This window comes from Paramisgurnus dabryanus, chromosome 13 (assembly GCF_030506205.2).
Source record: "Paramisgurnus dabryanus chromosome 13, PD_genome_1.1, whole genome shotgun sequence".
In the NCBI taxonomy this organism is placed as follows: Eukaryota; Metazoa; Chordata; class Actinopteri; order Cypriniformes; family Cobitidae; genus Paramisgurnus; species Paramisgurnus dabryanus.
The window spans coordinates 19925988-19946671 of NC_133349.1; the positions used below are offsets into that span (position 1 = coordinate 19925988).

A 20684-nucleotide genomic window follows, 5' to 3' on the forward strand; every position below is an offset into this window, starting at 1 on the left:
CTTAAAAAGGTCAAAGGTTGCAGAGTGTCTTCACAGTGTCTTCCTATCTTCTTATCTGTTTTGTGTGTGTCAGGGGTGATGGAAGATTCCCATTTTAACTCTTCATACTTCTGGTCTCCTGTGCAGGGACAGGTAAGCAAACAGTGACACCCATGCAGATGACTATATTATGCACACATGATAATACTTTCAGATTGAGAAAGCTGTATTTCTCAAGGTAAAGGAGCAGTTGGGTCAGGATAAAAGCCCCACCTACTCACATGGCCCCGCCCACTACCCAGCCACAGCAGTTGTGGCAGTTGCCGGGGGTGCCATGGATACAGCAGGAGGAAGAACACTAAAACAGGAGCAGACACAGCCATCCCATTCCTCACACAGTATCACAGTAGTGCCGGTACCAACGACGGGCATCATGACTGCAGGTACTGTCTATGATGTGAATGATTAGGAAAAACTAGTTAAACACTATTTAATCTCACTCTTGCCTTCTTCACTTATAAATCACCTTTTACTTTATTACTCTCTTTAGCGGGTTTGGTCACTTTGGTGTCTCCGGTGTCCTCTGCTCAGTCCTTTATTCCTGGACATGCATCCACCACTATGATAACAGTACAGACAGGTAATGCACATGTCAAACTACACAGCTTAGCTTACCATATTACACAGTCATTTTAGGCAATACTTTCAGTGGGGTATGCAAGGGGGTTCAAACATGTACGGCCAATCTGGGGGTTTGATTAAACATCAGGTGAGGTCACAAACCTATGAAATCTATGTAAGCTTAAGTTTGTGCTTAATAGAGACGGTCACCCATGAATTCATATGCATAATATTGCTATGCTGGTAATAAAATTTTTAATTTGTGCATTGCAATATTGAAGCCTTCGCTTCAACATATGTGTTAGTGTGTCATTTTATCATAAGGTGCACTAATTTATCTCAGATGATAACAGCTACTTTTATTGCCACATCAATCTTGGCTCATATAATGAAAGTATTTCACTCTGTCTTGCATGACTTCACCAGACAAGAAAAATGAATCCGTTCCAGGCTCACCGGTTATCATACCAATACCGGCGAAAAGGGGTAGGAAGAAGAAATCCAATCTCCCCTTAGTTGGCTTCACTCAGGGGTCAGACCCCTTGATTTTGGGTCTTGCAGGACAGGTATGACCAACCACGCATGCAGAGAAATCTTCACCAGGTTATGCATTACAATGTATCAGAAATTGGAAAAGTGGTTAGCTCAGAAAACATGCACAATATTAGATTATTGCAGAGCTACTATATACTTTTTAACTCTGTTTATATTCTTTGATACATGTATAAGCCAGCAAAAACTGTAGCTTGGATTTTTTTCAGAGTTTTTTAAAATAATTATATGAAAAAAAAAAACACATTCTTGGTGTAGTTTCAATATTTGGCCAATGCTAATAAATAATGGAAAGTAATTTCTCTCATAAGGTTTAACAAGTTGTAAATAAAAAATGCTTGACTGAGGTTTATTTTTCCCCAGCATCATTCTGCCAACCTCTTCAGTCTCTTTCCAGAAGAGGGGAATGCTGGGAAGGAGGGTGGGAAAACATACAGGTATGGATTTTCAATTAGTACCTGGCTCAGCATGCACCCAATTTGTTTCTTACAATCTATTAGAAAAGGCAAAGACAGAGTCAGGGATTCCTAAGCAAAATCATTTTCATACTGCAGCAGTGCATGGCCCTCCCGGTTGACACACAAACACACGCTGGCTTTCAAAGCTTTGCAACAAGTGTGTCTTTATGTTTGTTTGCTGTGCTTTAGTGGAAAATGTGTCCTTCTGCTCAGCAGCATGTGCAGCCTCGGCTATACACACACACATATGCACCGAACACGCACTCATGGCCCTCTTGCTCACTCATCTCCCATTTACACTTGTGATTCGTGCCTTTTCCTCTCTTTCTTTTCTAGAGCCGGAGTCAGTGATTTTCTCCAGATTGCTTGCATTATCTTTTATTTGGCTTTTTCTTTATTTGTCACACCTCACCTTTCACTATTGATCATCCATGCTTGTAACTTCATCTTGTCCTGTTTTACTCCTTCATTTGTACTTTCTCTTATCCCATGTTCTTCTCCTTCTCTCTCATACCTCCGTCCTTCCCTGTGGTGCGTGTGTGTGTGTTTTTCTGTCTGTAGGTGCCGGATGTGTGGTTTGACGTTTTGCAGTAAATCAGACATGCAGCTGCACTCCAAGTCGCACACGGAGGCGAAAGCTCACCAGTGTCCGCACTGCTCCAAATCCTTCGCTAACACCAGCTACCTGGCCCAGCACATCCGCATCCACAGCGGTGCCAAGCCCTACAGCTGCTCCTACTGCCAGAAGGCTTTCAGACAGCTCAGTCACTTACAGCAGCACACACGGTACTCCGAACCGCACCTCAAGTGTGTGTGTTTGTCTGTGGCGAAGCAGGCGGGTGATAGAGAGTGTATGTGATGGACTTTTTGTGTGGGGACAAGGACGGAGCGTTGCAATGTATGTGCACCTGTGTGCGTGCCCCTACTGACACCTGTGTTTTAAAGCATTGAGCTTTGAAATGAAGAGTTTTTGCAGATATGATAAGTTTATGTATAACTGTGCAGTATGCTTGAGTTCCTGTAGCTCAGTTGGTAGAGTATTGTGTTAGCAGCAAAGAGGTCATGAGTGCGATCCCAGAAACACAAATAATGTTAAAATGTTTTCCTTAAATGCACTGTAGGTCGATTTGGATGAAAGCATCTGCCAAACGCAAAAATATGCAAATATGTAAACTTGCTTCTGGAGTTTTTGAATCCAAAAACACGTCCTGTTTGAATGCATTCCCTCATGGTGCTGATGTTGTCATATTAGATGCGTTGAATGGGGTATCTCATTTGCTTGTTGCTATAGCAACATGGTCTGTGGATGGTTTGCTTATGTGTAACTTAAAGTCTCCCTTTAGTCAAGAATTGTATCAGTTAAATATCATAATAACATGCGTAAAGGTTTTAGCTGTCCCAGTAATTTCTTCATGCTTTAAAGAAAAGCTCAAATGTAACTCTACGCCCTTGTTTAATTTAGTATACGTAGATCTATGAATATGCGAATTAGTCCCCGCCTCCACTTTTTCACACCACCTTGGACCATAGATATATAAGTAAATATATAATATTTATGACTCAAACTACCGATCTACTCATTTAGGTGTGATGATGTGATTGGTTACATGTTTGTGACGTAGGAAACCAAGGTGATTTTTAACAGCGGGAAAAAAAGTCTCCAATTTTATGGAGAAAATACTCCGCAGTGGTGATAAATTTTTCTTAAAAAATATAAAAACATCACATAGACATATACACAACAATAAAACCCTGATTTTCACCACAGTGGGACTTTAACATATAATAACCTTTGTACTTACACCACAGTTTTTATAATAGTCAAACTAGTTGTGACATGTGACATGTTGCTGACTGTGCATCTGATTCTCATAATATATATATATATATATATATATATATATATATATATATATATATATATATATATATAAGATATATTTATAATTTTTTTTTTTTTTTTTTTTTGAAAGAGTGAATGGCATATTATTTACTATTTGTCCTCTACATATCTTCGTCCCTTTCTCTTTTTCTATTTGTATAATTCATTGCTCTTCTGGCACATTTTATTGCTGCACAAACACACACACACTCACTCTCAATTCACTCAAGGATCAAACTGTAATTGCAGCTGTCACTGAATGTGCAATTTTTCGTTGACTCTACATTATTGTCCCATAACTGTACAGAAGTTTTATGTGGGCCTGCTTTCTTGAAATAGAGGTCATTTAAAGGTTCTGTCCACTTCTGAACCCACTTGGACACGGTAATGTGAACTGCATCCCACAGGTCCTGTGAGGATTTAGTGCAAATGTTTTTGATAGATGGATCTACCCTCTCTGTGACCTCACTCAAACACATCCAAAACCTTTGATGCCTACCGCTCAAGCGTATACACGCACACTTTTTGAGCATTTTTGTTGGTGGTATTGATGGTGGCCACCTTAAAAATGTCAGAAGAGAGTGTGTAAAGAAAAATCTAAATATTGGGATGTCATATAAAAAGCTCAAATGCAAAAGTCGATAAACGCCACCTTCATCAAAATAAGAGTGCTCTCAGCACGTATTATATACATTCATCAAATACTTTCGCTTCAGATCCTCTTAATCTATTCAGAAAAAAGGGTTTGTTGGCAGAATCCGTTAAATGCCACAATGATTTTTCAGTCCTCTAATTGCACAGATGAAGAATTGCATTGAAAAGAGGTTTACTGAATATATCAGGCTATTGACCGAATTTTTGAAACTTCTACCTTTATTCAGAAAGGACATGAAGATTTTTTTATGAACTGGAGATTTGTGGATGTACTAGGATTTTGCAACAATAGACAGTCAAATGTAAATGGTAAATGACTAAAGTGACATTTGTGAAAATATGTCATTACAATTACTGACTAATAACCATTTCATTGCCATTAAAGTGAAATTACTGAATCTAAACACGAGCGTGATAAAAAAACTCTCATTTACAAGAAAACATCTCAGACGTACTTCATATATTGTAGTTTCTTTAAATGTATTTGTGTTTTTATAGTTATTAAAGTAGCTGTTTTACCATGTTTTTTCTCTCTTTACAGAAACCACACAGAAACCAAACCTCATAAGTGTCCTCATTGCTCAAAATCCTTTGCCAACACAAGTTATCTTGCTCAGCACGTACGAATACACACGGGAGTAAAACCTTATACCTGTAACTTCTGCCAGAAGACCTTCAGACAACTCAGTCACTTACAGCAACACCACAGGTAACACGCATGACATGTCTTTACTTTTTAACTCACTTTATGGCTTGTTGTTTGATAGGGAACTATCCCATGAAGTCTTCGGTTCACTTTTTGTTTCTTCACATACTCATTTGTCTCTGTTCAGGATCCACACAGGAGACAGGCCATACAAATGTACACAACCAGGGTGTGAGAAGTCTTTCACCCAGCTCTCAAACCTTCAGGTGAAGAAGTAATCCACCTCTCTTTATAATTGATCTCAGTAAACTGTGTTCAGAGACAAATTAATTTATAGCTTTTTGAAAGTTTTTTTTTTTTCTCAATTGTTTGCAGTCTCATCGGCGTCAGCACAACAAGGACAAACCTTACAAATGTCACCACTGTAACCGTGGCTACGTAGATCCAGCCAGCCTTGAAGTCCATCTGTCCACTCACACGGTCAAGCACGCTAAGCTGTACTCTTGTGGTCTATGCAATCGCACTTATACCTCGGTACAGCCATTTTTACAAAATCTTACACTTTGTTAAAAACAGCAGCTTTGGTAGTGTGCTGTTTATCTCATAATAATCTCTGTGTATTTTAATCTGTCCTGCTTCTGCCTTCAGGAGACGTATCTGATGAAACACATGCGTAAGCATGCCTCCGATCTGGTTCAAGCTCCACTTGGGTCAAACCAAGCAAGCCACAGCCCCGGCCGCGTTGGCGGAGGAGGATCAGATGGAGAAACGCACAGCCGAGCTGAGAGGAGCGACAGCTACACCTCGTCGCCTGGTTTGCCATGTGTGTTTGACATAAACCAATTCAAATCAGTGACTTCTACAGATGCGCAGTATAAAACTGTCAGCGTGTCTGATATCTCCCCTCACAAAGATCTCTGCATTACTGTGGAGGCATCGGCTATACAGGTGGAACACCTGAACTCATGAAAAATCCTTCAGAGCGAGGGATGAGGCTTTGGAGAAACTATTGAAATTGACTTTTTTACAGAGCTGTGGATATAAGCAGTTTTCCTTACTCAATGCCTTTTGTAATTGTATGAGGCTGCACGTATGGATGAGGACTTCAATGGATGAAAGTGAAGGAATCGCACGATAGACTTTTGTACTTTTTTGCTTTACATTTTAAAAAAAAACATTTACGGCAATCTTGATCTTCCTTTAAGACACTGGCTATTTTTATTGGCTACATATGTGCTTAATAAGTATATATCAAGGCTTTCCATAACAAATGTGGTTTATTCTGATCTGCATCTGTAGATGTTGGTGGAATAGCTGCACCTTCAACATTATTATTGTTACTGTCAAGGTAAAGGAAAATATTCTGTCTTTTTGTTAAAAAGTGAATTTGCAGACGTTTGTATTGAGCAGAAAAGCACGTATATATGATTCTCAAGTGTATTGTGTGTGAGTAAAGATAGACAAATATAATTTGTGTATCAACTGGCAGATATCTTATCAGATGGCTTGTGTTATTCTCATCTACAGGCAACATGTGAGGTTCTTTTTTATTACTATGTTACTATTGTCAAAATAACAGCTGTGAAAATGCACATTAAACCTCTAAAAATAAACTAAATCAGTTTAGTGCATAGTCCCGGCCACGCCTCCGGGCATCGGTTTCAGTCATACAAAAGCAAATCCAATCTACTTTAATGAAGGACGACTGTTATCTCTTAAATCAATGGTTAAGGTCACAACTAAACTATTTATTTCCCTCAAACAATTAAACCTGAGATTAACTGTGCCATAGATTGTTATGGAAAATATGTTATGGGCAGTTTTTTTATCTTAACCATTTGTTCACAAATTGTTGTGGAAGTTTTCCTGAAAATGAGCTTTATCTTTCAGAATTGTATATAATGTATCCTTATGGCTGAAAATGTTACTGTCAGATACTTTTCTCCTGTTTCACAAGAAAGTTATTGTTTCTAAATCACATCCATTTCACCCCACAACAAATAAGTTTTGACTTTTTCAGCATGTTATACCTAAATGTGTCCATTATAGCAGGGGAACATATCCTGACAACTTACAGTAATGTTACTTATGAGATATATTTCCCCCTTGTTTAACAGGGCAAAACAACAGGCAAAAGCAGCACTTGTTATAACTACAGCACTTCACTGCAAGTGTTTTTGTAAGCTTTCCACTTTAAAATATGTCCATCATAGCATCCAACACATCCTAATGGGTGAGAATGCCACTGTCAGGTACTGTTTTATAACATAGAAAGTCCATATATTTTAGGTTCAGAGGCCGTTTCTCAATTTTAAATAAATTGTTGTAATATGCTTGCGAATACAATGCTCACTTAACTTAAATAAAACCAGGCTTGATGACGTATGAGCGAGCGACCTCCGCAGGCTACAAAACGACCACAGTGCTGACTTTACCCGTGCTTTCACCCCACTTTTCAATATGTCTAAATTTAAACCTAACGGTTTGAAAAAATAACGTTGACTTAAAGCGGGGGGGGGGGAATGACTTAATACAAAACAGCATAATTTTCAAATGTTTAAACAGCTAATATGCTTTATTTTTAAATTATATTTTCATGCTTTTATTGTGTTTGTCTTAATGCGCCGGTTGCGCACACCAGTTATGATATTAAAGTACCGCGAGAGCAGACTGTTTCATATGCTTCCGAATCGCTCTCGCGGTACTTCAATGTCATATTTCGATCGGCCTGCGCAGCATGAAGTCGAACACTCTCCAGAATGGTAGCGTCCACCATCCCAGTGGGCGGGGCCACATAAAAGTCCACGAGTGTAGCGGAGAAACTTCACGAATGTAAATATTACGTGAGCAACGTCAAGTACGTCCACACGCTTTTTCTTTTGACTCATGCGAACATGCCGCGCAAAAAGCCGTATAGTAACAAACAGAAAAAGAAGCAGCTGCAAGTGAAACGCGAGAAAAAAAGAGGTGGGTAACTAACTCTTGGTGATGGATTATTGGTTAGCCTAGCTTAGTTAGCGCGATCGCACATTTAACATATATGCCTCGTGCTTTTATTTTTGGCTGTGACTCATTGTCCTCTGATTTTTGCAGTTCAGTGTGCAGTAATGTGACTGACCCCAGTATGTTCTGGTCTATGCGTTAAGCTATTGTGCTGCTTTCAGTACTTTGTTAAGTTTATGTTGATGTGTGTAGACAAACTTGACATACAGAATACAGTGCGTCTTGTCATTTTATCTGAGGGTTAAAAACCAGAATGGACGCGATTTACCCTTGAAAATGAGCTTGATGGAAAATACAAATCGGCAGTAAACAAATCTGCGTTGTAAAATGTCAAGTAAACAGCTTTTCTCCTGACAGGTTGAACGTCAAACCTAACAACAGTTTTACTTTTACATATCTGTGTGAGATGTTACTGTGAGTGAGTGTTTACAACAAGCTGTTCTAAAAGCTCGTGTTTTGCTTAAGTTGGAGCTCGTGTTATTGCGGTATTAAAGTGCGCAGACTCAGTGTGAAGTTACGTAACACAATAACAAAGGAATCAATACACACTGACATAGGCTGAATGAACTGCTATAGACTGCGGATAGAACATACAGTTAAACTATTGAGCCCAAAAATTTAGTTGCGAATAAATTAAAATAGGCCTTATTAATATTACATTTGAGTTTATATTCACTTAATAAACTACACGCTAGCAGACAGGTGACACAAGTATGTAACTTACCTATAGAGTACCTATCTTTACCTAAAGTAGTATCTTTTTGACACATACCGCAACAGTTGGCCAATACCGATATTTGCCACTTGCAAACATAAGGACTAGCAAGATATATTGCCAACACTGTGGCGGGCACGTGTATCGCGGTATGTTTGATACTGTAATACTTATAGGTGCCTTTTTCATGCTATATAGCCAATATGCAGATTTTTAAAGCAATAAATATCGGCTGCTAATTATTTGGTGGTGCATCTGTTTGTGAAACTTCTGTGATGTTCCTGAAGCTCAGTTGGTAGAGCATTGCCTTAGCAGCACAAAAATTGTGGGTTCGATCCCCAGGGAATCACTATAAGTCATTTTGGATTAAAGCACTTGCCAAATGCATGAATGTAATTGTAGGGCAAAATTAATTGGACAACCAGGATGTTGATTTCAAGCATTTATTTTAAACAACATTTCTTAAAACTTCTGTATGCATGTGTCCACAGGAGAACCGGGTTCAAGTCACAGCAGCAGAAATGCCAGTGTGGAGAGAGGACCTGGCAGAGACAGGCAGTCAGATACATCAGACAGCGAGACGACAGACATCAAGAGGATCAACCAGCAGCCTGGCACCGGAGACGGGAGATATGACTCCAATAGGTAAGTCGTGGCAGGTTAAACAGTCAGTTCACGGTTGTCTTATTAATTTAACATGACTTATTTGGCAGGCATGTGTAGTCTTGTTCCTTAATCCTGTAATGGGATGTTTTGTAGATTCCGTCTGCACTTTGAGAAGGAGACCAAGGAAGAAGTGGAAAGGAGGAAGAAAATAGCAATGCAGAAAATCATAAAGCCGGTGGAAGAGAAGGAACTAGAGGTCGATATAAACCAGATCTTCCCAGAGGATAAAGGTAGTCATACTGTGTCTAACCAATGTAGCAAGAAGGAGAATGCAACTTTGCTTTCAAACAGATGAGTCAACAGATTCAACAGGGCCTTTAAACTTTGAAAACTGCTAGTTAAAGTGTTGTTATGGTTTATGGACTCCTAAAGGTGCATACTATTGTGTGTTGCACAAGCTATTCTGAAAGCTATCTTTAAGTCACATATTCCTGTGTCCTGGAAAGTTATTTGCATACCATAGCTGCTACCGAAGACATTTGAATCTAATTTATTCGGTCCTAATTTATTTCACTCTCATTTTATCTAACCACAGGCCTCAATTTCCCACGACGGCCCTCCTGGCATTATGATATGCAGAGGGAGCAGCTTCTGCGCAAAGAGGAGAAGTCATTTAAGGAGTATCTGGAAGCTCTTTACTCCATGAATCCCCCTGGTACCCTCAGCCACTTTGAGCACAATCTGGAGGTGAGGCATGTTTCATTATAAGAGATAGAGATGAAGTGCTTTGAGGAAAAGTCATCTTCATCACAGCTGAAATTAGATTGTTATTGAGTGTGCCCATCTGTTTGGTGCAGACTCTTTATATTGCCATTGCTCTTCTCAGAACTGTTATGCCTCATCCTGCTTTGTTTATTGAATGAATCTGGTATATTGAATGGAATAGCACAACTGAATGTTGATGTGAGTCCTCTTTGGTTCAGCCATTCCCAAGGCAACAGAAGCTGTACATAATTGTGCAAGTAACCTTTATAAACAATCAATCTTTTTCCAAGTTTTAAATCCTATACACTATTGGCACCTAGTTTTTCCATCACAACGACGCACCAAATCACTTACAAAACCCGTTTAGCCATTCTCTCTGGTGGGATGAACTCCCAGCCTCCACCCGAGCTGTAGAGTCCACCACAACCTTTAAGAAACAACTGAAGAGCTCAGATGCAAAAGCTGCTAAACACCACCTGTGTCAAAAATAAGATAATGATATTAACCAAATGCATTCGGATTCATTAAATACTATCACTTCAATCAATTTAATCCCAGCCTCAGGCTATTCAGTAATACCGCTACAATGATTTGTCAGCAAAGTCCTCAAAGTGCATGAAAGAAGAATTGAGAAAGAAGAGTTTTTTATTTTCTCTGGTTAAAGTAGGCTTACCAAATACAATCTTCAGGAGAGACATAAACGGTGCCGGCAGGTCACTTCTTTTTCAATGGCGCATGATGCGAAGCTCATCACAACATGTTTTTAGCGCGTCTTGTATGTGGCTCGTCATGTCAAAATATGTGCATCATCATGCGTCATGTCAAGAGAAGTCACTGGCTGCCACTGAAAATAAAGTCACCCAACAGACTGAGAGCATTATAGGACACATGTGAGATGTTATTAAAAATCAGGGTTATTTCATCAAATATTAATTTTTGAACTATTCCTAAATACATGTAAAAGTTGTATTTTGCAGTTTAAAATAAATATAAACTTGTTTTCTTTAAAGTATTTAAGATCTAAAAACATTGCATCTTTTTGTTAGTTTGTCTTTTGTTTGCAAATCAATGCAAATAAAACATAATTTTTATTAGTAATTTGGCAGAAATGTTATCTGTAGATGACAGAATGAAACAAAAATGTATTTTTAGATGCATAGCTCCAAATAGTACTCCAATATACATAGATTGATCCAATCTGGAAACCCGGGTAGCGGCAGCTTTTACCACAAATGAAGTTCATCAAGGAATACGTATTCTTGATTAAAGTTCAATCTTCACTGCAGAAACAAATGCTTTGTTGTTGCTATTAAAATTTATTGAACCGTCTTCACAGAAGAAATTCTTAATAATGACTGACTCAAAATCATGCCTGGATTCACTGGAAAGTATGAAAACTGATCATCCAACAAATAGGCAAGATCTTCGTTAAATTATCAATGTTCAAATCAAAGGCTTTTAACATCTACTTTTGCTGGGTACCTGGACACTCAGGAATTGCTGAAAATGAAAAAGAGACCAATGCAGTAAAGGAAGAACTATACACAGAATTAGTTAAGGGTTCTATACCTTTTAAAACAAACAATAAATGAATACAACATATTTTCTGTTTTGAGAATCGTTGGAATCAAGTCATCTATACAAGATGCAGAATAGGACATTCAAAAATTACACATCAATTTTTCCTCTCAAGAGAAAATCCTCCAAAATGTTCATCTTGTCAGAATTCATTGTCCATTAAACATATTCTTCTAGATTGTGTTACATTTGCCTCTGTGAGAAACCTTTTTTTATTCTGTTGATTCTTTTGAAAAGGTTTTTAATCAAGTGAATCCAAACAAAAATAAATAGGAATATAATATATAGGAATAGGAATATAAAATACGAATTAAATATTAAACATATTTTCTAGTCTTCCTTTATTTAATTACACTTTATTCTCACCATGAATATAGCCTTAGAAGCTGGTACGGTGTTTAAAAGAAAGAAAGAAAAAAATGAAATTACTGAACCTTGAGCATAAAAGTCCTATAAAATTCATATTTTAGAAGAAAACATGCAGATGCCCTTAGAGCAGGGGTGCCAAAACGTTTTTCTACCATAAATGAAAAAAGGGCCAAAAATCAAACCTGACTGAGGGTTGTGAGCCGAAAGTAAATGTTGCTGTGTTATATTATATTAAAGTTGCCCTGAGTTTCCTAATTTTCTAATTTTTTAAAAATAAACCGCCAAACATTACTATGTTATTGCATAACTAATACAGTTTTATTTTCAAAGGTAACTGTTGTAAAAAGTAAATACCTTTGCCAATCATTTAAAAATTTCCTTTTGTCTGTGTGCCACTGCCTCAACCTCTCCATTTAGTAGCCGAGTTCATTGAGTTTCGTGATGCATGCTATGCACCTTCAAGTATGCATGTACATTAAACAAAAAAATTATTCAATGTAATTCCTTGCATTTAATTTCAATTTACATTTTTGTAATGTACAAATAAATCAAAAAAGATTACATTTTAGAAAATGATTAATTAGAAACATAAACATCTGCGACAATTATGTTTATAATTTTTTCTTATCTCACGTGGCATGACAGGCCAAATTAAAGGTCATTGGGGCCAACTTTGGCCACCTCTGACTTAGAGGGACTGAGCACACACCCCTAGCTGTCAGTATTCTATTAAAAAACATCTATGTTGTTTAACTTTTCTAGCTACAACCTCTAGTCCTACTTGTAAACATGGCTTTGTAAAATGCATTTTTATGTTAGCTCATTGACAAAATGTTAAATGCTCTCTTATTTTAAGTGTCTGCTAATATCTAAGTGTGTTGGATTACAGTTTAATTACTGCTTTTTACATTTGAAGAAAACAGCAAGTTATTATTTTGTTTCAAAGAGCCAAAGAATTACAAACATGTTGGCTTATCTGAAAGAATGTGAAAGATTATGAATTTATTCTAAATGTCTTAATACAGAAAGGCTGAATAGTACTGTTTAAACAACAACAATAAAAATGCTCTAAAACTTGTATTTATTATTTTGTTGTTGTTTTTTTTATTTTATTGTTAACTTTCTTTCTCTCTCTCGCTCTCTCAGACATGGAGGCAGCTGTGGCGAGTAATGGAGATGTCTGATATCATTCTGCTCATAGTAGACATCAGACACCCAGTAAGTGTGTGACTCTCAGTCTTTTGAAACTTTTAGTAGGATTCAAAAGATCATCAAACTTGTATAGCCATTACACCAAACATAAGAAGTGTCACATTATCCAAACTAAAGTGAGAATTCCTAACCACTAGGTGGGGACAGAGATTGTGTCTGAAATACAGTAATGGACATGATGATGCTTTTAGATTTATATTTGTAAAGTAAAAGAAGTATAGTACAAAAAGTAGCAGTTTACAGTCCCACAGTCATATACAGGTTATTACTATTAATCATGTGCAGCAAGGGTTCGCATTACTCACATTCAATGCCTACAAACATTATCTTTCGGACTATAGGTGCTGCAGTTTCCTCCAGCTCTGTATCACTACATCATTGGTGAGTTAAAGAAGCACATCATCCTGGTGCTCAATAAAGTGGACTTGTGCCCCGCCCCTCTAGTGCTGGCATGGAAACACTACCTGACCAAAATGTTCCCCCAACTGCACTGTGTCTGCTTTACCTCACACCCGGGACAAACCTTTAGCACAGGTGAGGCAGTCTGTTCATTTCCAGTGCACTTTCCTTAGCTGGATTATATTTGTTTCTCATTGTTTCTCTGTTCTGTGTAGTTCTACAGAAGAGGAAGATGAGGAAGAAGGCTGGATGGAGTCTGGCAGGAGGACCAATTCACATCATGAGGGCATGTCAGGAGATCACAGCAGGAAAAGGTCAGATGTAACGCTTTGCTTAATGAACAGTATGTACAGGTATACAAGTGGGGCATAATTTGGGAACTTATAATTTTTTTTGTTTTGTTTTCAGTGGATTTGAGTAGCTGGGAGAAGAAGATCCAGAGGGATGCTGTTGCCATGGGAACTGAGTGGGATCAGGCTGAGGATGGACTGGAATCTGTATTGGTGGAGCATCATAGTGACATTGCATTGGAAATGAACAGCCCTACACAAGAACTTTACAAGGATGGGGTATTAACAGTAGGGTGCATAGGTAATTAAGCTGAGCTAGTAGCTCAGGTTTTGTTATAAGCTTTTATTAGATTAAATTTTGTGTTATGTGCTATGCAAGGTAATTGCATGTCAATGTTAAATCTCTCTTTAAGGTGTAAATAAGCATATTTTTGCATTTTTCATACAGGTTTCCCTAATGTAGGTAAATCTTCAGTCCTCAATAGTCTGGTTGGCAGAAAGGTCGTGAGCGTATCTCGGACCCCCGGCCACACTAAATACTTCCAAACTTACTACCTCACTCCTACTGTTAAACTATGTGACTGTCCCGGGCTTGTTTTGCCCTCCCGAGTAGACAAGCAACTTCAGGTAAAAACAGCACATGTAGGACTGACGAATGACGGTATATTATTCATGAAAGTTAAATAGCTCTGGTGTGTTTGTACGTGTTTTTCCTTTTCAGATTCTGAGTGGTATATATCCAGTGTCCCAACTGCAGGAGCCCTACACCGCAGTAGGATACCTGTGTGAACGGACCAACTTTCTCTCGGTACTAAAGCTGACACATCTTGACCCAAACATAGGAACACGGGAGGACCCCAAGACACAGGACTGGACTGCATGGGACGTGTGTGAAGGTAACGATGTGACATTTCAGTGTGCTGCCATTAGGAATAAAATCTCAAAACTATTACATGTCAGACTTGCTTATTGGACAATGCATGCTTAATACTTTTTCAAGTGTTGGATGTACATATGTTAAAAAGAGCTATTTTTCATTGATTCAGCGTGGGCTAAACGGAGAGGATATATGACTGCTAAGGCGGCCCGTCACGATGCCTATCGAGCAGCCAACAGTCTCCTGCGGTTAGCCATTGAAGGAAGAATCTGTCTATGTCTTCGGCCACCAGGGTATACTCAAAGCAAAGGTCAGAAGTCAAATCACCACAGATTTGTATAGGGTAATACACTATTTATTTGGGCACACAGCCAATATTTGATGTGTAATGTCTTTCTGCAGATGAATGGGAATCACACCCAGACCTGGCCGAGATCGTCGCCCTACAAGGAAGAAGGGATGACGAGGAGAAGTGTGGTGAGAGGGAAGACGAGGACGTTGAGTCCAGCTCGGATCTGGAGGAGGAGAACGATCGAGATGCGGATGATGATGAGGACGGTGATGGAGATGATGAAGATGATACTGTAAAAGGCGACAGGAAGGGCCTCACTCTCAATATGTTCAGTGTGTTGGGTGAGAATGAATGTGATTGAGGGATGATTTGTGTTTCACTCTTTCATTCCATTTACATGCATTCCTGTTCCCTTCGTTTCTCTGTAATCTCTTTACGACTATCTTATTTCAATTTGCAGTGTCAATCATTGACTGTATGAAGTTTATTTAAATGCTAGATTTGTTTTTTATTCGACTCTCCTTGCGCACTTATAAAGACCATCACATAAACACAAGCAACACTTCCCTTATCTTCGCATAATTTTGCCTGTTTATGCTGCAGTATAAAGTGGATCTTGTTCAGTATTCCCGTGCCTCGTTGCCCTCTCTGCTTTCATTCACTGTCATCAGAACAGTGCTTTGACATCTTTTATTTCTTTTTTTCTTTTCTGAGAGGACAGAGGGAATCCATTCAGCCAAGTGATTGTACAATCAGTGAAGTTAAGCAGGCGTCAATGATAACAATCACTGATTTATTAGTAATCCCAAAGGTTCAGGTGAGGTAAAAGCCCATAGGAGATATATGACCTCAGATTGAGTTTCAATGAGAGTTGCCCATACAAATGTGAATTACCCTCAGTTACAGCAACCGTCTGCATGCATGGGCAGTACCAGCTGTGTTAGGCTAATAAAGCAGCCAGACAGACTGTAGATAGCAGAGAGAATGATATAAATAAATAAGATTTATAGACACTCAAAGCACTTTCTAAGCAGAAGGCAAACTATTCTTTTAAAGAAAACTTTATTTTCTAATCAGATGTACTTATATTGTGGTTAATGAAGTATGGTTTTTCTGTAAAGTTGCAGTTGGAGAGAATTTGTGCCACAAAATGTTTCAGACTATGCAATGTTTAAAGAGATATCAGAGAACCTGATACAGTCGTTCAAGTAATGGACAGGGGGATTGTATGACACATACATACACACTAACAGCAGCCACTCGACGCCACTGATCTCATCAGCGGGCGATTGCTGTGATTTTGGGGTCATGCATTAGAGTGGATAGGCATTGAAGAACTGGAGTTTTGCTTAAGTTTTGGTGCTGGTTTTGTGCTTTTCAGCCTCCAGTCCTTGCATGCCCCTACATAAAAATGTCATGTGGGTGTGTTTCTGTTTGTGTGGGTGTGACAGTGTGAATTTTTCTTTCTTTAATGAGAAGTTATAAAACATGACGGAAGCACTCTGCAATAAAAATAAATCTGTTGACCCCTGATTTTGGACTTTTATTATTTTGGCACAAGGAAACTGCTATCAGTTACATACACAGCACAATGTAAATGACAATAGAATGTAATGACGAAAACAAAAGTGTGTGTGTTTGTTTGTGTGAATGAGTGTGTAAGTGTGTGTGTGAGTGTTTGTGTGCACAATGGGGACTATAAGTCACACTTTTTTTATATTTTAGCTGGTCCTGCGACTTCTTGTCAGGTGCGACTTATATGCCAAAATAAATTCATACTGACTAACATGAACTAAAAGAAAACATTACCATCTACAGCCACAAGAGGGCGCTATATGTTGCCCCTGTAGCCTACCCCTGAAAAAAACTGTTAACTGAAACATTAACTTAAAGGCAACGATAGAAAGACTTGACAAACAAAATGCCCCCCAAAGAATAATAATTTTTCTAAATAAATGCGACTTATAGTCCAGTGCGACTTATATATGCTTTTTCCTCTTCATGACGCATTTCTTGACTGATGCGACTTATACTCCGGAGCGACTTATAGTCTGGAAAATACTGTAGTCAAGTCCATGCTTTGGTACAGTATGAGCTTTACATAAAAGGAAAACACCACTGATTTTCAATATTTTACTATGTTCTTACCTCAAGATGGATTAATACATACCTATCTTTTTCCAATGCTTGCACTTTTAGTCTTTGTACAGCGTTTCGTAAATGTGTTAGCATTTAGCCCAGCCCCATTCATTCCTATGGCTCCAAACAAAAGTTCACGAGGTGCTGTACAAAGATTAAAAGTGCATGCATTAAAGAAAGATAGCTATGTAATAACTTGTCCAAGTTGAGGTAAGAACATAGTAAAATATTGAAAAACAGTGGTGTTTTCCTTTAACAAGCCCAACATGTCTTTCAATTATAATTTGCCAACAGACTTTGTGTGTCTTATGAGTACTGCATTAGATCAATGAATATAATTCATAGTTTCCCAGCTAACAACACTGCAGCTTTTTCAAGGCCTTGAGGCATTCCTATCTTATTTAAATATCCCGCAATCAAGTACTTGTAAGACCCTGCTTATGGATTATGTTATAATCCATTTCTAATTAAACTGGGAAAGCAGACTTGCGGTTTTGGGTGGGAGAGACATCAATGCCTCACTATCTCACTTTGCTTTTAATTACCAACACAAATAATATTTCTTCTCTGTAAAACACACAAACGCAACTCACTAATTTGCTAAGTCTGTGCAAAACTATTTGCCTTTTATGACTGCTGTCAGTTCCACACAACTCTCATATTTCATTCAAATATGACCTCATAAATTATCAAAATTAAATTCTTTTGTCCCTAACGGCAGTCGCTTGTCATGCTAGTTCTGCATGCCCATATGTGTTACATTAGTAAAGAGCGGCCTGCTTTTCACATGACGTACATAACATCTCTAACACTCTTTTTAGGACCAGTAAACACAGTAAATGAATTAGTCCTAATAGACCAGTCTGGCTTTAACCAACGTAATCAATAAAGTCTTATTATCTGAGTCAAGAGTCTGGTTTCCTATCAATTTCACCGTATCAGTAAACACACCACAGGTCACATAGGTTTATTTAGACTCCAGACCCATATCTCTAATCTGATCTTGCCTGGTAGACACAGAAGACAATATGAATTGGCTTACATTCACATGAAGGGGTAATTGGCCAGCTGGGGGCTTCTGGCTGATTGATGCCACTTAATCCCGATTGTAAAGAATTGAAGGCATGAACAAGTTCACTTTTAAATTTAAAGTGAATGCACAGGTGGCATTTGTCTTCTTGACTTCTAGCACAATCTGTACCATCTTCCTCAGCAATGCAGAAGGAGCTCAAGGCATTCTGGGTAATAACACTGACACAGAAGACCTTAGGAATGTCACTATTATCTTGAAGTTGCAGCGCCACAATATTTATGATTCCAGTGCCAATATAATTCTTTATGATGAATTGTCACTTTTGCAGTCCACTTGTTTCTCTTCTGAAGAGTTAAGAACAAGTAAACAAATTTCTTAGCATTTTACCATATTTTATTTTTGATTTATAGTGTTTATTGTGTATATAGAAGTTCCTCCTTAACTTATTTCGGGAAACGTAATACACCAGGAAGCCATCCACACACACACACCAGTATAATTTATGACTGGGCAGTTGTCTGTAGTCTGCTTCCGAGTTGGGTGCTGGGTCTGGCAGTTGAGTGTATTAGGTGACCTAATACAGCAAGTCACACTGCAAGTAATGGTCCCTAGCTGTGACTGGGACAGAACTCTTTTAAAAAGTACCCCTTTGCACCTAAAGAGTTCATATACGTACCTCCAAGGTACATATTGGTACCAAAGAGTGCATAGTATTGGTACATAAATTGTACATATTAGGAGCTTTTTAACAGGGTACTGTCCCAGTGACAGCTAGGGACCATTAAGTGACCATTTCAATATCATCATTAAATCATTAAACAGGCATATATATACATATAACCACCACAGGATGTATGTGCTCCATTTACCATTTTCCACACTGTAGCCTACAAGACTCTATAGTGTACATTTATAAGAGATCTTATAGATAATTTCTGGTGCGCATAATGTGATACATCTGTATACTATAACTGTGTCTTTGTAATTGGATTGATGTTTATATGTGTGTGCGCGCGTGTGTGTGTGTTGGGTGGTGTGACTGTTTGCTTACCATGTTTGTTGGAGTCTATGTGTCAATAGATATTTTTAGCTTGGGCTCTCACTGCATCGCAATGGCACTCATTCCCAAAATCCCAGCAACCCCCCACTCCACTCACTCTCACTGTGGATCAGGATAGAGCACCAACTAGATGTTCTTACACAGACAGTTTCTGTAGACCCTTACAGCTTTGTTTCCATGGAGCTTTTAACTAGGAGCTATTATGGGCTGTTGAAATGTAACTACCTGATCATCACACCCTGACACAACTACTATTATCATCGGGCACTGCACAGACAGAGAATAACAGTAATTTGCACAGAATGAAGTTCCTGTCTGATGTGGAAAGGAGGGGAGGGTAGATGGGAGTGAAGAAGACAGATTGAAAGAAAGATCCTGTAATTAGGATAGACAATGAGACTGTAACAAGGGAACTAATGAATTAGGCCATAGACTTTTCAAAAACGCTATACAAAGAATGACAAACATGTTTATTCACAGTTTAAAAAAATAAAAAGAGAGGGAGAGAGGAAGTGAAACTTAAACTGTGTTCTGTAGTGGCTGTCTGATCCAGCAACAGTTGTCGGTCTGTCTCTGTCTTTTTCCCAGTGTCTCTTTACCTCTCTCCTTTCATGTTAAGGGTTTTGATGAGATAATAGGGTGACCAGAGGAGTTTGTGGTGGGACATTAAATCCTTTTCATAGTCTTAATGAAGTTTATAATGGATGTTGAACCATAACCACATGACAAACTCATAGACAGACAAAAATGCAATTAGCATCTTCAAAAGAATGTCAACAGTCACACTCATGGAATTGTTGGCATCTTCCAAATAAATTTTCCTTATGCAACATAAACAAAGGCACAAAAACATCAGAATTTAAATATCACATTGGTGTTGTATAAACAGGTACGCTTAGTGATGAATTGTTATTGATGAGTTTGACCAGTATCATCATATCAAACTAGTTTAGAATAAACTCGGTGCTGATTTTTAGTTTTGTAAGAATATCGAAATAATTATAGTTATTAAATCTGTTACTACTATGATTAACTTATGAATGTTAAAAAATCTGGTAAAAAGATGAGCTCATGCAAAAGCCGCTGAATGCCACCTTTGTCAAAAATACAATAAAGATAATGTTCGAATGTGCTCGGCACGCGCATTACTTGTTCATCAAATATTTTAGCTTCAAATCCGCTTAATCCTGGCCATTCAGAAAAAAAAAACCACTTTGTGGGCAGAATCCACTAAATGCCACACATACATCATGGTTAAAGGATGTCTGCCAAATATATTAGGATATTGACAGAATTTTTGTGCCTTTTACCTTTATTCAAAAGAATGACTTGAAACTGTTGCATGCACTTAGATGGTTTTGCAGCGAAAGACACATTTGTTAAATACCAATGAAATGACTAAAGTGACATTTGTTCAATTACTGACTAATAATATCCTTTTCATTGCCATTAAAGTGAAATTACTGAACCTAAACATAAGAGCCTGATCATGCTTAAAATGCATATCAGTTGTACTAAGAGGGTTTTGCATCCAAGCTCTTCATATGCAGAACT

General features: G+C 38.2%; 2 protein-coding genes across 4 annotated transcripts in view; both read left to right on the forward strand.

Annotated features, from left to right (window-relative positions):
• znf384b (zinc finger protein 384 b) overlaps positions 1-6280 on the forward strand; it is a 7265-nt gene extending 985 nt beyond the window's left edge. The window contains exons 2-11 of one of the 3 annotated variants that reach the window (XM_065245796.2): positions 74-132; positions 218-422; positions 530-619; positions 1027-1166; positions 1516-1589; positions 1947-2396; positions 4688-4855; positions 4980-5058; positions 5168-5326; positions 5441-6280. In XM_065245796.2, the coding sequence (XP_065101868.2) occupies positions 79-132; positions 218-422; positions 530-619; positions 1027-1166; positions 1516-1589; positions 1947-2396; positions 4688-4855; positions 4980-5058; positions 5168-5326; positions 5441-5761 (1740 nt within the window). In that variant the 5' untranslated portion in view covers positions 74-78 and the 3' untranslated portion in view covers positions 5762-6280. The remainder of the gene's footprint in view (positions 1-73; positions 133-217; positions 423-529; positions 620-1026; positions 1167-1515; positions 1590-1946; positions 2397-4687; positions 4856-4979; positions 5059-5167; positions 5327-5440) is intronic. The other 2 variants (XM_065245797.2, XM_065245798.2) reach the window with 2 other exon arrangements.
• A 1315-nt stretch (positions 6281-7595) lies between these two features.
• On the forward strand, positions 7596-16431 carry gnl1 (guanine nucleotide binding protein-like 1). The gene is made up of 12 exons (XM_065261086.2): positions 7596-7759; positions 9002-9155; positions 9270-9406; positions 9712-9863; positions 12975-13046; positions 13382-13574; positions 13655-13753; positions 13848-14030; positions 14178-14356; positions 14451-14625; positions 14776-14916; positions 15009-16431. The coding sequence occupies exons 1-12, from the start codon at positions 7687-7689 to the stop codon at positions 15257-15259; spliced, it is 1809 nt and encodes a 602-aa protein (XP_065117158.1). The 5' UTR covers positions 7596-7686; the 3' UTR covers positions 15260-16431.
• The last annotated feature ends 4253 nt before the right edge of the window (positions 16432-20684 follow it).